Genomic DNA, 15202 nt, shown 5'->3' with positions numbered 1-15202 from the left:
TGGAAGGAGGCGAACAAGATCCTGAGGGAGGATAACAAGACTCTCACCGCGGCTCTTGATGAGGCGAAGCAGCGGGAGGCTGAGCTCCGGACCGCGCGTAGCGACCTTGCGCGGGTGCAGAAATCTCTTGAGATTGCATTGCAGTCCAATGAGGCTTATGCTTCTCGAGTGGGGGAGCTGCAGGGGCTCGCCGCTTTTTCTCGGGCGGAGGCCCGTTCTTTGGAGGACGAGGTGACGTCCTCCCGTGACCAGGTGCGGGTCTTAGAGGATGCTGTGGCCTCTCTAAAGGGGGAGTTGGAAGCGGCGGCTGAGGAGCGTCTCCGCAGTGAGGCCATTCTGGGTGGTCGAGAGGATGAGATTGCTACGCTGAGAGTAGAGCTCGTGGAGCTGGCAGCGGGGAAAGCGGCCGTGGAAGGACGGCTCGTCGAGATGGAGCGCTCCGTCGTGGCAGAGCATAAGAGGGGCTTTCAGAAGGCTGCCCGTCAGGCACGACTTCTTGCTCCCGGGTTCGACTTCTCCTCGATGCATGTGGAGAAGGTGGTCCGTCGTGGGAGGATTGTTTCGGAGGACGATGTTAACGACAGTTCCAGTGAAAATGCCTCCGCTTAGGTTTTCTTTGTAATTTTGGTTTCCTTTCTCTTTGGCGTGAATTGATGTACTGAATCTTGTGAACTTTGCTTGTATACATGTATGCATGTTGCTCTACTTTGTTCGTTTTGGGTTTAATTTTGGCTGTTCGCGCTGTTTGAAGCGCATGTTTGGCGTCTGTTATATGCTTTTGTATCGGGTGATACCTTTTATCTTGCGCTAGTGACGTCGAGATTCGAGGTCGGCCTTAGTTGCTTGTTCAGTAGGGTTTTTCGTGGAAGTTCGGACTCGGCCGTAGAGGAATGTGTTAAGATTCGTATTTGATCTCAAATTGTGACTTTGTAATTGTTGTGAGAGTTTATAAATGACCCTAGGCTGGAGTCAAGGTCAGAATTCAATCCTAAGTTGGTCGTGCCGGGGTTCGAATTCGACCCCGATATCGAGAGTGGGGTGTGCTTTGCCAGGGTTCAAAGTTGTCCTCAGGTTAGTGGTTTGGTATCGACCTTTAAGGGAGAATTCGTGTGTGTGTTGAGATTCGTATTCGACCTCGGATTTTGAATTAGGCGACATGGTTAGGTTCGGACTCGACCTTTAAGGGGGAGCATCGAGGTTCATACTCGACCTTGTATGCTAAACGAGGTTCGGGCGTGACTTCGAACTTCTGTTTGGGTGAGTGTCTCTGTAGAGGCTTGATATCCTTGATTTATTAGCGTCGAGGTATTGCGCCGACCTCAAGCCGGAGTGTAGTAGGTTGGATAAGTGGTCCATGTCCGCCCTTAAGTTTAGGGTCATGCATGTTTTGTCATGGATCGAACTCGATTTCGGGTGTCGGGACTCGACCTCCGAATGAGTTACTAGGGTTCGACCTTGACTTTTGACAAGAGCGTCGAGGTTTGCACTTGACTTCGTAAATTGCGAGCGGGTTCCATTAAGGTTCGGACTCGACCTTTGAAGAAAGTGTCGGGGTTCGTACTCGATCTCGGATTTGACGTTTGATTAAGGTTCGAACTGGACCTCAGATTTTTGCGAATGAATGGGTTAAGGTTCGTGTTCGGCCTTTAACGAGAGTGTCGGGGTTCGTGCTCGACCTCGGGTTTGCCTTTTTAAGGTTCGAACTCGACCTTTATCAAGGATACCGGGGTTCGTGCTCGACCTCGGGTTTGCATTTTTAAGGTTCGAACTCGACCTTCCATCAAGGATACCGGGGTTCGTGCTCGACCTCGGGTTTGCATTTTTAAGGTTCGAACTCGACCTTTATTAAGGATACCGGGGTTCGTGCTCGACCTCGGGTTTGCATTTTTAAGGTTCGAACTCGACCTTCTATCAAGGATACCGGGGTTCGTGCTCGACCTCGGGTTTGCATTTTTAAGGTTCGAACTTGACCTTCTATCAAGGATACCGGGGTTCGTGCTCGACCTCGGGTTTGCATTTTTAAGGTTCGAACTTGACCTTTATCAAGGATACCGGGGTTCGTGCTCGACCTCGGGTTTGCATTTTTAAGGTTCGAACTCGACCTTTATCAAGGATACCGGGGTTCGTACTCGACCTCGGGTTTGCATTTTTAAGGTTTGAACTCGACCTTTATCAAGGATACCGGGGTTCGTACTCGACCTCGGGTTTGCATTTTTAAGGTTCGAACTCGACCTTTATCAAGAATATCAGGGTTCGTACTCGACCTCGGGTTTTACGCGCGCGATTGGATTATTGGGGTTCTATTTTCGTGTTTACAGTAATTGATGCGGTAATTTTTAAGGAAATGCAATGAGTGAGCGAAAAGGAGAATATTATTAGATAATCTTGCCGTACCTCGTTAAAAACCCTCTCCGTTTAGGACGGAGGCGGGAAAAGAGTGCGCGGTTTTGCTTTTACAAATGTGAAATTAGAGTTTAGGGGCATGTAGTGGGGGGACTCTTCGTGCCCTCCTTGCCGGACGCGGAGATCCTCAGGCTTTCGGCGTAGCATTGCCGAGCTGTCTTCTGGTTTGCTCTGACAGAGATAATTTTTCCGTCCTTTCCTGGGAACTTCATGGTGAGGTGCGGGGTGGACACCACCGCGCCGAGATGATTTAAGGTCGGCCTCCCTATTATGATGTTATAGGAGGTGTTGACCTCCACGAGGAGGTATCGGACCATGATTCTTCTAGCGTCCGGGGGTGTGCCAAAGGTTGCGAGCAGGTCCACGTATCCGCGGGTGTGGACCCGTTCACCGGCGAAGCCAACTAGGGGCTCTGTATGCGGCTGGATGAGAGAGTGAGGGACGTCGAGCTTGAGGAAAGTTGGCCAATACAGGATGTCTGCCGAGCTCCCCTGATCGATGAGTGTCTTTTGGACTTCCCAGTTTGCAATTTCTACCCCGATGACCATGGGGTCATCCTGATTGGGGCTGATCCCTACGTAGTCCTCGTCGGAGAAAGAGATTGGTGGTGAGCTCTTGTAGGGGATCGAGGCAGTGGAATGGGCGCAGTTGATACTGTGGAGGTGTCTTTTTCGGGTTGAGCTGCTGGCACCTCCTCCGGCGAAGCCGCCTGCAATTGTGTTGATTATTCCTCGCAGGGGGGCTGGTTCGGTCTCCTGGCTTATTTCAGCCTGTACTGCGCCATTGGCGTTTTGCTGAGGTCCTATGGGTAGGTCCCCCCGAGCTCCTGATCCGCGGCCTCTCCCGCGTCCCCGGCCTCCGGAGCCACCTCGGGAGCCTGGCTGTCGCTGAATGTAGTGGCCAAGGTGACCTGCTTGGATGAGTTCCTCGATGCAGTCCCGGAGTGTGCAGCACTCGTCTGTGGTATGGCCATAGTTTCTGTGATACTGACAGTGTTTGGACTTGTCAGCACTGTTTGGTGTGTGGCCGGGTGGTGGGAGGTCTAGCAGGTTGTTGTTACTAGCTTCCTCCAAAATGTGGACTCTTGGGGCGTTCAGAGGGGTGTAGAAGTCGTACCTCCCGGCTCTGTTTGTCCTGGCTGACTTCTTGAATTGGTTGTCGTTGTTGACTTTAACCTTGTCTTTGTGGCCCTGTTCTGGTTTAGCGGGGCCCTTACCGCGAACCTGGTCGCGGAAGGCCGCGTGCTCCTCCATTTGAATGTAGCCGGCGGCGCGGGCGCGCAGTTCGTCCATATCGCGAGGGGCGTCGCGACATAGGCTGTCGATGAACGATCCGGGTTTCAGTGCCATGAGCATGGCGTGTAGGGCGACTTCCGGGTTTAGATTTCGGATCCGGACTGATATGTTAGAGAAGCGCTCCATGAAGGCCCGTAGGGGCTCGTCGTCATTCTGTCTGAGGTTGGCCAAGGCGGCCGAGGTTGTGTGGTGAGGTCGGCTGGTGGCGTACTGTGCCGTGAACCGCCGCACCAAGGTGGCGAAACTGTCAATGGACCCTGTCGGCAGTTGGGTGTACCAATGGAGCGCGGGTCCTTTAAGCGAGGTCGGGAAGACCCTGCACAGTATAGCGTCACTGTTAGTGTAAAGGTTTACCTGAGTCGTGTACGCGTCGACGTGCTCATCGGGGTCTGTAGTACCGTCGTAGCGGTCGAGGTGGAGGGGCTTCCACCCGCGGGGTAACGAAGTCTCCATGATGCCGTTCACAAAGGGATGACGGCGGAAAGGCTCTTGGCCCTCGGAGACATGAGTGGGGGCCTTGCTAGTGCCCTGCCCTGATCTGTGTGTTGATGCATGAGACCGGTGCGTGGCGGGCTGTGAATGTGGTGCCTTGGTGGTTGCTTGGGAATGGGGGGCTGAATGCGCCTCCTCCTCATGATCACCGCTGTCGTGCGGTGGCTGGCCGGGGCGATACCGAGGGAGCTGGGCGCGGATGCGCTTGTTCTCGGCGCGTAGCGCCGCTAGGTCTGCTTCGTTAGCTGTGCGCATCGCCGCGAGATCATTCTCATGCTGGGCACGCATATTCTGGAGGTCGGCGTCGTGCTGTCGCCGCATCTGCTCGACTTGTTCGACCAAACGCCTCAGGGTCGCGGTATCGTTGTCCATGGTAGTTGAGTTGCTTGTGTTATCTGTTGCTCGTCTAATATGGCTTCTGGTAGAAACCATGCAGGTGGCCGATGAGAGCTTGGTCTGATCGACCCCACGGTGGGCGCCAAATGTTCTTACCGGAATTTGGCCGTAGGGATGGTCTGCCCAGTAAGATCAGTGAGCCTCCTTTGCTTGATGTGTTGGTGCTCCAAGATGGGGGAGGTACCTGCAAAAGAGACTCCGATGCCAAAGTTAGGGTTTGTATGAGTATGAGTCTCGTATATATAATGCACATACCTTTGTGTGAATTAGGGTTGTCTTGGGCCTGAGATAAGATATGATATGATACGATATCATATAATATGATATGATCACGTTGTGACATAATATGGTATAATTGGAGAACGGTTTTGGCCTGCAACGAGATCTCCGGGCTCGGGCGTGATCTGTCTGGATTCCGGGCTGACGTTGTTCAACGCGTGCCCGGGATGACCCTTATAATGTCAACCCGGGCTGAGAGCCCGGGTGCGAAATGCGGTCAGTACACCATCATTTTAAACTCTTAAAAGTCAAATTAGTAATGATTTTAATTAGTTGAGTGATAATAAATATATTTATTTAGTTTAAATACGTTTTTAGTCTCTCAAATTTTAAATAAATTTATTTTTAGTTCTTTAAATATAAAATTGTTGTTTTTAGTCTCTGTAATTTTTAAAAATCTTGTTTTAGTCTCTCGTACTATCAATAATATATTTATAAGTAATAAGTTAAGACAGTTACGTAATGTCAATTAGATTTAATGTGATGTTTTCATTAAGAGAAACAATCATATTTGATAAATTTCTTAATAAAATTTGAATATAAAGATTAAAATAAGATTTTTTGAAATTATAAAAATTAAAAACAACAATTTTAAATTTAAAGGAACAAAATAAACTTAGGGGGTGTATTGGATTAGGATTTTAAAGGACTTTTTTAGTTAAAAAAAATTCTGTGGATTTTAAAAGACTTTGCAGGATTTTCATGACTTTTAAGATTTTGTAAGATTCTACAAGACTTAAATCAGGATTTTAATGGATTTTGTGGAGTTTTGACATTTAATAAGATTTAAAAAAAAATCACATTCAAATTTAAAAAGAGTCAAAGACAAAAATAATAAATAAAAAAATAATAATGTCTAGATAATAATAATAATAATAATTCTTCATAATATCCTATACTCTTTTTATAGTATCCACTATCAATTGTAACAATTCATCGGAATCTTCCTTGGTCCAAGCTTCATAGTTTTCTTTCTCTTTTCATTTTTCTTTATTATTTCCTTGTGAATCTCTCATTTGAATTACTAAAACAATATATGTTGAAAACTAGTTATATAAATAATTATGGATAAGAGACAAAATCAATAAAATTATATTATTATTTTTAGAAGCACACTAATTATACAAGACTAGGTATATCTTGACTATCCAAATAGATCAAATACCTCAGTCATTATAAAAAAAAAACATGTAAAAACGAAAATATAGAAACATGAGATAATTTTTTATATAAAAAAAATCAGTATATTCGATATGAGAAAATATTTAGATATATAATTTTTTTTATATAAAAGAAATTATTTAGATATAGAGAATATATATATATATATATATATATATATATATATATATATTATTTTAGTTATATATTATATGATAATTTTTAACGATATTTATAAATGTATATTATTCTAACAAATATTTTAACAATATTTCCTTTTTTAAAAAATAAGCTAATGAAGACATAAATCCTAAACCTTAAAAAATTAGATATTGTAATGTCTTATGTTAATTTTCTTTTTTTAAAATATAAAAAAAATCTTAATTTCATAATATAAAAATAAAAATAAAAATTCATAGTAAAAAAAATAAAATAATTGTTGAGTCATAAAAGGAGGAGGGATAAAAGTAACAAATTCAAGGGAAGGAGAGAGTTCGCAGTTTTTATGCTGAGAGGGTTCTTCCCCCAACTAAGATCTATTTTCATCTCATTCTACTCACAGAAACCCTAACAAATTCATCTTATATATATATATATATATATATATATATATATATTGTAGAGATTATGATATCAATTTCATCTTTCACCTTTTTCTTTTCTTGACGTGTGTTATAAAAAAATTACCACTTAAAAGTTGAAATTTCAAGCATTTTTTTTGTTATATAAAGGAACAAATTCAACTACATAGAATAAAATAAAGCAAGTCAATTGAAGAGAACGAACAGAAAAGTAAAGCAAGTCAATGACACTATTATTTACATATCAGAGTTTCACAAAATAGGGGAATGGGATGAGAACAGTACTACAATATTATATATGAGCAATGAATAATAGTGTAGTATTATTAGTAGAGAAAAAATGGAGAAGACAGAAGCATTGAAAAAAAAATGAAAAACTCACTTGAAAATTCTTGAAACACTTGAAAAATCACTTCAAACAATCCTTCAAAATCTGATGGGTTTGGATTAGATTGTTTTATGAATATGGTATTTATAGATAACACTAGAAAGTCCTTCAAAATCCCTCTCACACAACAATCCTTTAAAATCCTTATATTTTTGAATACCAATAGATTGTTTTTAAGTTGTAAAAAATCTCAAATGAATACAAGTAGATTTTAATGGACTCTTTAAAAAATCTTGAAAATCCAGATTGAATATCACTGGATTGTTTTTAAGTGACATAAAATCCTGATTGAATACCAATGGACTTTTTTACTCAAAAAAGAGTCTTTTAAAATTCTACGAAATCCTAAACAAATACACCCCTTTAAGAGACTATAAATATATTTAAATCTATTTAATTTAACGTTAACAAAACCTTCAAGTTAGATATCGTAAAATCTTATGCTTAACCTTAATAAAACCTTCGCGTTAGATATAATGTTATACTTTAATGTGTTATTAGTTGTATTGGTTAGAAGTTGTAATTGGCAAGAACAAAATTTTTAAGGTTGATGTTTTTATAAGTCTTTTAAAATTTGGATCGATTATTAACCTGATTAATGTATTGAGTTTAATAACCAGTTAAGCTATTAAATTAATAATTAGATTGCATAAACTAATATACACAGTATATATTAAATATAAAATTTATATGTAAAAATATGTATATAAATACAATTTGCTGCATATATTCTAAAATTTGCATTGGTTTAGTGACTGTGAAACATGTAACAACATACAGGACACTATCTTATCCCTAAACTCTTTTATTGCTTTATATGCTAATGTTTTTTTTATTTAAATTGTTTATTGGGATAGAGTTTAAGATCTATTTCTTTTCATCTCTTCTTGCTAATCGATTATTTGTAAATAAGTTTTGGAAAGCAAAATACTTCCACTCTTTTTTAGCTATATGGATCGTCATTTGGTTAACTGAATAATGTTTCATAATATGATTTGCAGAATGTATTAATTAAATACATTTTGGAAACTTGTTTCTAGAAGTGTTAAAATTTTAATAATCAGAAAATTAATTTCTAGAAGTTTGCATCAACCTTTGTTGAAATAATTGATAGGTGTGAGAATGGCATCAACATTTTTTATTGAAAAGTTTTTGTGAAAACAAACATCACTTTAAGTAAATCTCAAAGGATCCAAATGATGACTTGCGACTTCAAACATTTCCCACAATGGATGCACCACTGAGCTTTTCAACATCATTGTCCTCTTTTTTAGTTGTAGTAAACCTTTTAACTTTGTTTCATCGACCATGTGTTAATATAGTAATGACACCCGTAGGCCATGGCATTGGAAGTTAGCACCCCACAACACTATTGCCACAGGCCCACAGCTCATTCCACAATCCATGGATAATTAATTGTTCCTCAAAAAAATATTGTAATTCATCCGATAACAAGTCTTATTTTACAAGCTTCTGTTTGCGGAAGGTTAAATGTTTCAACACATTTTAGAAATTTCGAATTGCTTGTGCTAATAATTTAATACTTTTGAAAATTAATTTAGGAACATTTAATCAGTAAACAAATGATTCCATAACTTAATTCATGAAAATAATAAGTTAAAAGACAAAACGCAATTGCCAGAACACAAAGGAGAATCCAAACAAACTCTTACATGATATTCTAGTTATCAAAAGTTAATGAGAAGAGGCAACTACGGTCCAATCAATCTAATGACATTTTTTTTAAATTTTTTTAAAAAGGGTCAACTTGCCCCATTTGAAGATGAAAAAAGGGCTCATTTTAGCCCAATAAGGGAAGGAAATTGGCCCAATTTGAAATTTGTTAGGAAATGTTTGAAAAATCGATTGCAAATGTATAATAAAAAGTTTGCAAAATGTATAATAAGAACTTCATAATTAATCATCTTTCACTTAAAACAATTTAGTGATTAATGATCTAGAAAGTTTTTTTTAGAAAATGTGAATGATTACGAAATATAATGAAAAATTTTATGTTGATTTAGGAGGACAATCATCGATCTTAAAGATGATTGACAATTTCAAAAAGAATTATTCATGGAGTATTTTGTTCAATACAATTGTGTGAAATGTCATGATGATTGTCAAATATGTCAATATCTTTTATCCAGATTAGGCAATTGTCTAGCATAGTGTGATGACTATGGTGTCACATAATATATATTGTTGAATCTCAACACTAAAGTTGAGTGTTATTATATGTCAAATAAATTTATAATTACATATATTATATTTATAATAACACTTTTTATATGTCACTATTATATGTAACATTTCTTGTAGTGCTTAAATGATAATTTATTAAATAGTTATTTAATATATGGATGTACATGTATAATTAATTATGTATTACATATAATTAAGATATCCAAAAGATGATCCATTTTATTATTTTAGATATAAAGATTGGAAGACCGAATATATATACCTCAAGATGGTGTTTCATCTGTACTATCTCCTTACATTTACTATAAGCAATTACTTTAGCTTCGATTTTGATAATAATTTATTTATTTTTAAATAAAAAAAAGTGCTCACACTAAAGAGAACTGGGCATGGTCGAACAATTTGATGTCCGACTGCTTGCAAATAGTCCCTAATTGAAGTAAAGGCTTGCAAATATTTGGTTAACAATTTGGGTAGGGTGATTATCAAAGAAAAGATGAGTGTTCCTGTTTGGACAAGGAACATCATTGGGACGGCATTGGAGATCACCATAAATGGTATTGGGACAGCAAGGTTTCCATGTTTCCAGAATCCCTGCAAAGGAAAGTAGTTATGGTTATTAAAGTGTGCTATATATATTAATACAAAAGTGAGTTTATATCTAACTAAACCTAACAAAATTGATATATAATATGAAAATTATTTTCACTTCAATATTTTATATCACCTGATGTAAAATTTTCAACAAATACAAACTATTAAGTCACATTTTGATTAAGGGGTATATTTAAGTAAATTTCTCTAAAAACATCTTTTTAGAGAGAAAAGGATGAAGAAAAACTAAAATAAGTTGTTTCATAAGTTAAAATTAACTTATAAATAAATTAATTTATAAAAATTCTCTTTTATTAGTTATTAGTTATGAGTTATGAAAAATAATTTTATATTCTTTTTTATTTTATTCCAAAAATATTTTTGAAGAAATACATAGAAACGTCCTTTGATCTTTGATCATTTAATTAGCTTTCTTATTCTTACCATGATTTATTCCAGTTTCCCTCATCTCCAAAAGGAACCCGAAGAGATCAGCAAGTACAAAGGTGAAGCCAGGAAGCTTGGATTGGAGGTCATGAAGTAATTGAGGCAACCTCCTATTGTAAAAGGAGATTCCCTTGTTTATTTTCTCATTACATTTTCCTCTTGGTGTTTCATGCACAGCTTTTGATGGAAAGCACCCTGCTGGAGGAACGTTGTTCACAAAAAATTTTCTTGCTCCCAGACGATGCAATCTCTGCCACAAAATTAACAATGAAAGAAATTTCCCGTTTGTGATATTATTGCTGACAAATAATGCAAACATATGAAATCTAGATTGAATCTTTGAAAGAGAAAATTCATATATATGGAACTGTTCACTCAGTGATACCAGGCATACATAAATAGTTAAGGTCCCATTCTTGTTGATTAGTATGATATAGCATATAATTAATTTCTATTAAATTTTCCTCTTAGCCTTCTCATTTTCAACACTGTACGTTTATAATTTTCCTTTTCTATGTATCTAATTTGGTTCTATTCTCATTCTAAGGAATAAAAGCTTGGACAGTTTTATTTTTTGCAAATATTACACACGTGTCGAGTTGTCACCTATTTCTGAAACTTGTCATCTCTAGATATTGCAAACACAACACGTGAAGAAACAATAGATTCCATAAAAAGTCATGGAAAAATTGAATACGACTTCATCATGCAATAAATTAATTATAACTACTGGACCTATACTAAGTTGCTGCCATGCATAGACCCACCACCTACTTGGCTTTTATCAATTATAAATTAAAATTTGATCCGGTGGAATTAAATTTTAATTATTGAATGAATAAATAAAAATTAACTATTGAATGTGATTAAGATATGGATCTAAAGTATATAAATGAACAAATAAAGGTTTTTATCTTTTCATGTATGTTTGCCTAAAAACGGGCATGTAATATGCCCCCGAAGATAGATGTCTTAATTTGTGCAAGAATATTGTTTACGAAAATAATATAATTTTTCTTGATTTGTTTTCCACATTTTGTTCAGTTAATGGCTTTAAACTATATAGGCCTATCTTTTGTAAACTGCTTAGTCTTTATTTAACTATAGTTGGCATTATGTTATAATCATAGTTAGTATTCTTATTAGAGGTTAATTTTATTTAGTTGACAATATGCATGTTTATGTATGTTGTGAGCTAAGCAAAACTAACTTCTGACAGAATGTTAACTATAGTTAACTAAGGACTAAACTTTAATATTATGGTTGTAGATATTATAAGACATTGAGGGTGAAATTAATCTTCAGTCATAATTATGGTTATGGTATGGCAAAGGAAATAGAAACAAGTATGAATAATTATGAAAACTAATGAATTGAAAATAGTCTTTTAAATAGCAATACGTGAATTTGGTTCATTTTCAATGAGATATTTTTATTTATACAATTTATCATTTTCTCTTAATAAAAATTATTGAATTCACAATTACCTGGATACGTAGGGAGAATTGATTTAGCAGGAACAAAGCAAATTTTCTGTTGCCACGGAAGGTTCCATTTGAGAAGTGATCATTCACCCCCGTAGAGACAAAAAACAAGGATTCAGACATGTGCTTCTCCAACTTCTCTTTCTCATTGAACAGCTTTGGCAAATTATGCTTAACAGTCCTATGGAAGAACTTTATCTGTTTGTCAAGTGTCAAACGCGTATCCTGCAACAATGGTACATGCATGAACTTCCGAAACAAAATAAAAAAGAGTTAATTGCCTGTTTACAACTAATCATATATTTTAATAGTGTCACGTCATTTATTTATTTAATAAAAAATAAAATAAAATAAAATAATTTAAAAAATATAATTAATTATTAATGTAAAAAACTTTACACTGACAATGTATGGAGATTAACTTAATAAAAAATGTTCACCAACTTCCAAAACTGGAAAAAAGAAATAATTAACTAACAAATAGGGTGAACGAAAATACAAAAATTAAGGAAAGGAAATAAATCAGAAATAAAAATGTTTGTATAATAAATATAGAGAAAAAATAAAAAGAAAAAAATTAATGGATCTCACTTTTTCTTTTTTCTTTTAGATCTTTATTTATTTATTTATTACATATCCACATAAATCAAATTTAAAATTAAAAATACTCACTACAAGATTATTACTGATAATTATTTAATGACAATAAATTAATTTTTTTTATTTTATTATTTAATAAAAATATTAATAATTAATATATAATAGTCACTAAAAATGTATTTATATCATACCAAAATTTACTATTAACGATAATTATTTATTTGTAAAACCGTAAGTCCCACGTCAACTAGAAATAAGATAATTAAAGAATATATAAATGGATGATAACTCTCACCTTTCAAGATTGTCTTGTAGGATTAAGTTAGATCTATAACTTACTATTCTAAGTTGGTATCAGGTTACTCACCATTATCAAACTCAAACTTGAGGGGTGTATTGCGAAAAATCTAAATCCCACATCGACTATCGATAAAATAATTAATTATTTAACTTAACAAATTTACTTTTATTTATTTATTTATTTTCTATCTCTTGCTTTTCTCTCCACAATATTTCTTTTCTACTAAAAAAGAGGGGGGGGGGGGGGGGTTACGTTACACTTACGTTGTTGGTTTCTGGGAGAATTCCGGACCCACCAGATGCATAATTAATTCCTGTGCTGATTTTGTTCCTTCTATGATTTGAAAGACCCAAGAAGGGAGGGGCAAAGGGTAGTCCTAGATGCATGGCTTCATTGGAAGAAAGAAATGAGTTAATAATTTGTGGAAACTGGAAACACGTACTAAAAAAATTGTATCATGAATGAATTCATGTAACAATTGAAAACAACACAAAGGGCACAAAGTAATGAAAGTCTATTCCGGTGGGTTTGCGACCAATGAAGTCTATTCCGAATGAAACCAGCATATGTTACCAACGAAATCAACCAGAGTTTTTCCATTAGTAGCTCGACCGGTGGGTTTGCGACCAATGAAGTCTATTCCGAAAGGAAGATAATTTGGTCCTCCGCTTGGAAGATGGTTGTTGTTTCCACAGTCAACAAGTGAATCACCAAAAACATACATAGCTGGAATCTTTTTTGAGTGATATGAGTTCATTGCTGATGATAGGGTAAAGAGCAAAGTGATCACAAAACAAAGGGTGATGAGATAGAGGGTATTCATGTTTGGGACCATATTCAGTGTATGAGAAGAGAAGCCAAGATGGTGGGTTTGAATGTAATAAAATATTCAAGGTGGTGATTGTGGAACGATTGCTTCGGGTTTTATAGCCAGATGACTCACTAAAAAAAGAAAAAAAAATCAGAAGTACTAAAAGTAAATAACTGAACATAGCTTTAAAAATTAAAACAAGTGCAATATAAGAAATTAAAATATTTAATATTCGTCTGTCTCAGAATAAGTATTATAAGAGTTTAAATAATTTTCATCTTAATTTTTCAATGTAATATTAATTATTTCTTTTATATTATATTCTTAATAATATTATATAAAAATTAACTGTTGTGTTTCATAATAAAAAATTAATTATAAGATTTGTAGCAACTTGCATTATCACGAGATCATAAAAATACATTGAAAAATAGGGAGATGTCGTCACCAATGTTTATTTGTGTACTGACCGTACTTCGCACCCGGGCTCCGAGCCCGGATTAGCGATACAAAGCCACCCCGGGCACACGCTGAGCGACGTTAGCCCGGTATTTGGGGCCCGGTATTTGGGCAGATCATTCCCGAACCCGGGGATCTCGTCCCAGATCAGAACCGCCCTCCAATTATATCATATCATATCTCATCATATCGTATCGTATCATATCATATCATATGATATCTTATCATATCATATCATATCTTATCATATCATGTCTTATCTCAGGCTCAAGGCCCAAGACAATCCTAATTCACACAAAGGTATGTGCATTATTTATACGAGACTCATACTCCCACAAACACTAACTTTAGCATCGGAGTCTCTTTTGCAGGTACCACCCCCATCTTGGAGCACCAGCGTACCAGTGAAGGAGGCTCGCCGATCTTACCCGGCGGATCAGCTCTACAGCAGATTTCCGGTAAGAACATTTGACGCCCACCGTGGGGCCGATCAAGACCAGCTCTTATCGGCCATTCTTATGGTTTTCACTAGAAGCCATAATAGACGCGCAACAGACGACCTAGATCGCTCAACTACCATGGATAGGGATGCAGCAACATTGAGGAGGCTGATCGACCAGGTCGAACAGATGCGGAAACAACACGCCGCCGACCTACAAAGCATGCGTGCCAAGCACGAAACTGATCTAGCAGCAACGTGCACCGCTAATGAAGCTGACCTAGCGGCACTATGCGCCGAGAACGAGTGCATTCACACCCAACTCCTTCGGCGTCCCTTAGATCAACCCCCCCCGCAGAGTAAGCTGAATAAGGACGAAGGGCACTCGGTTTCACAACCGCCAACAGCGGCTAGGGCACCGACTCCCAAGCCTCCCACACATCAGTCTCACGCGCGCGACGAACAGGTCGACGCACGACGTCAGCAACGCCCCTGCCCACGGCACGGGGAATCAGACAACCTTCCGCCGTCATCCTTTCGTGGACGGTATCATGGAGACACCTCTCCCCTTTGGGCGAAAGCCTTTCCACCTCGACCGCTACGACGACACAACCGACTCGGACGAGCATATCAATCTATACACCACCCAGGTAAACCTCTATACTAATGAGGATGCTATATTGTGCAGGGTTTTTCCAACCTCGCTCAAGGGGGCTGCACTCAACTGGTATACCCAGCTACCCGCCGAGTCAATTGACAGCTTCGGCACCCTGGTCAGACGGTTCACAGCGCAGTATGCGACAAGTCAGCCTCATCACATAACGTCAGCTGCTCTAGCCAGCCTTAGACGGAGCGATGACGAACCAC

The 15202-nt window shown here is 37.8% G+C and overlaps 2 protein-coding genes across 2 annotated transcripts; both read right to left on the bottom strand.

Moving 5' to 3' along the window:
* Positions 1-2474: 2474 nt before the first annotated feature.
* On the bottom strand, positions 2475-4622 carry LOC145953464 (uncharacterized). The gene is made up of 2 exons (XM_083067423.1): positions 2795-4622; positions 2475-2668 (listed from the first exon to the last, which is right to left on the bottom strand). Exons 1-2 carry the CDS (start codon positions 4620-4622, stop codon positions 2475-2477), a joined length of 2022 nt encoding a protein of 673 aa, XP_082923549.1.
* A 4833-nt stretch (positions 4623-9455) lies between these two features.
* Positions 9456-13533, bottom strand: LOC109794065 (GDSL esterase/lipase At2g03980). The gene is made up of 5 exons (XM_020353529.2): positions 13200-13533; positions 12890-13014; positions 11729-11950; positions 10239-10491; positions 9456-9794 (listed from the first exon to the last, which is right to left on the bottom strand). Exons 1-5 carry the CDS (start codon positions 13459-13461, stop codon positions 9631-9633), a joined length of 1026 nt encoding a protein of 341 aa, XP_020209118.1. The 5' UTR covers positions 13462-13533; the 3' UTR covers positions 9456-9630.
* Positions 13534-15202: the final 1669 nt, after the last annotated feature.

This window comes from Cajanus cajan, chromosome 11 (genome assembly GCF_000230855.2).
Source record: "Cajanus cajan strain Asha chromosome 11, NIPB_CcT2T_4, whole genome shotgun sequence".
In the NCBI taxonomy this organism is placed as follows: Eukaryota; Viridiplantae; Streptophyta; class Magnoliopsida; order Fabales; family Fabaceae; genus Cajanus; species Cajanus cajan.
This window is presented reverse-complemented; position numbering and strand designations above follow the sequence as displayed.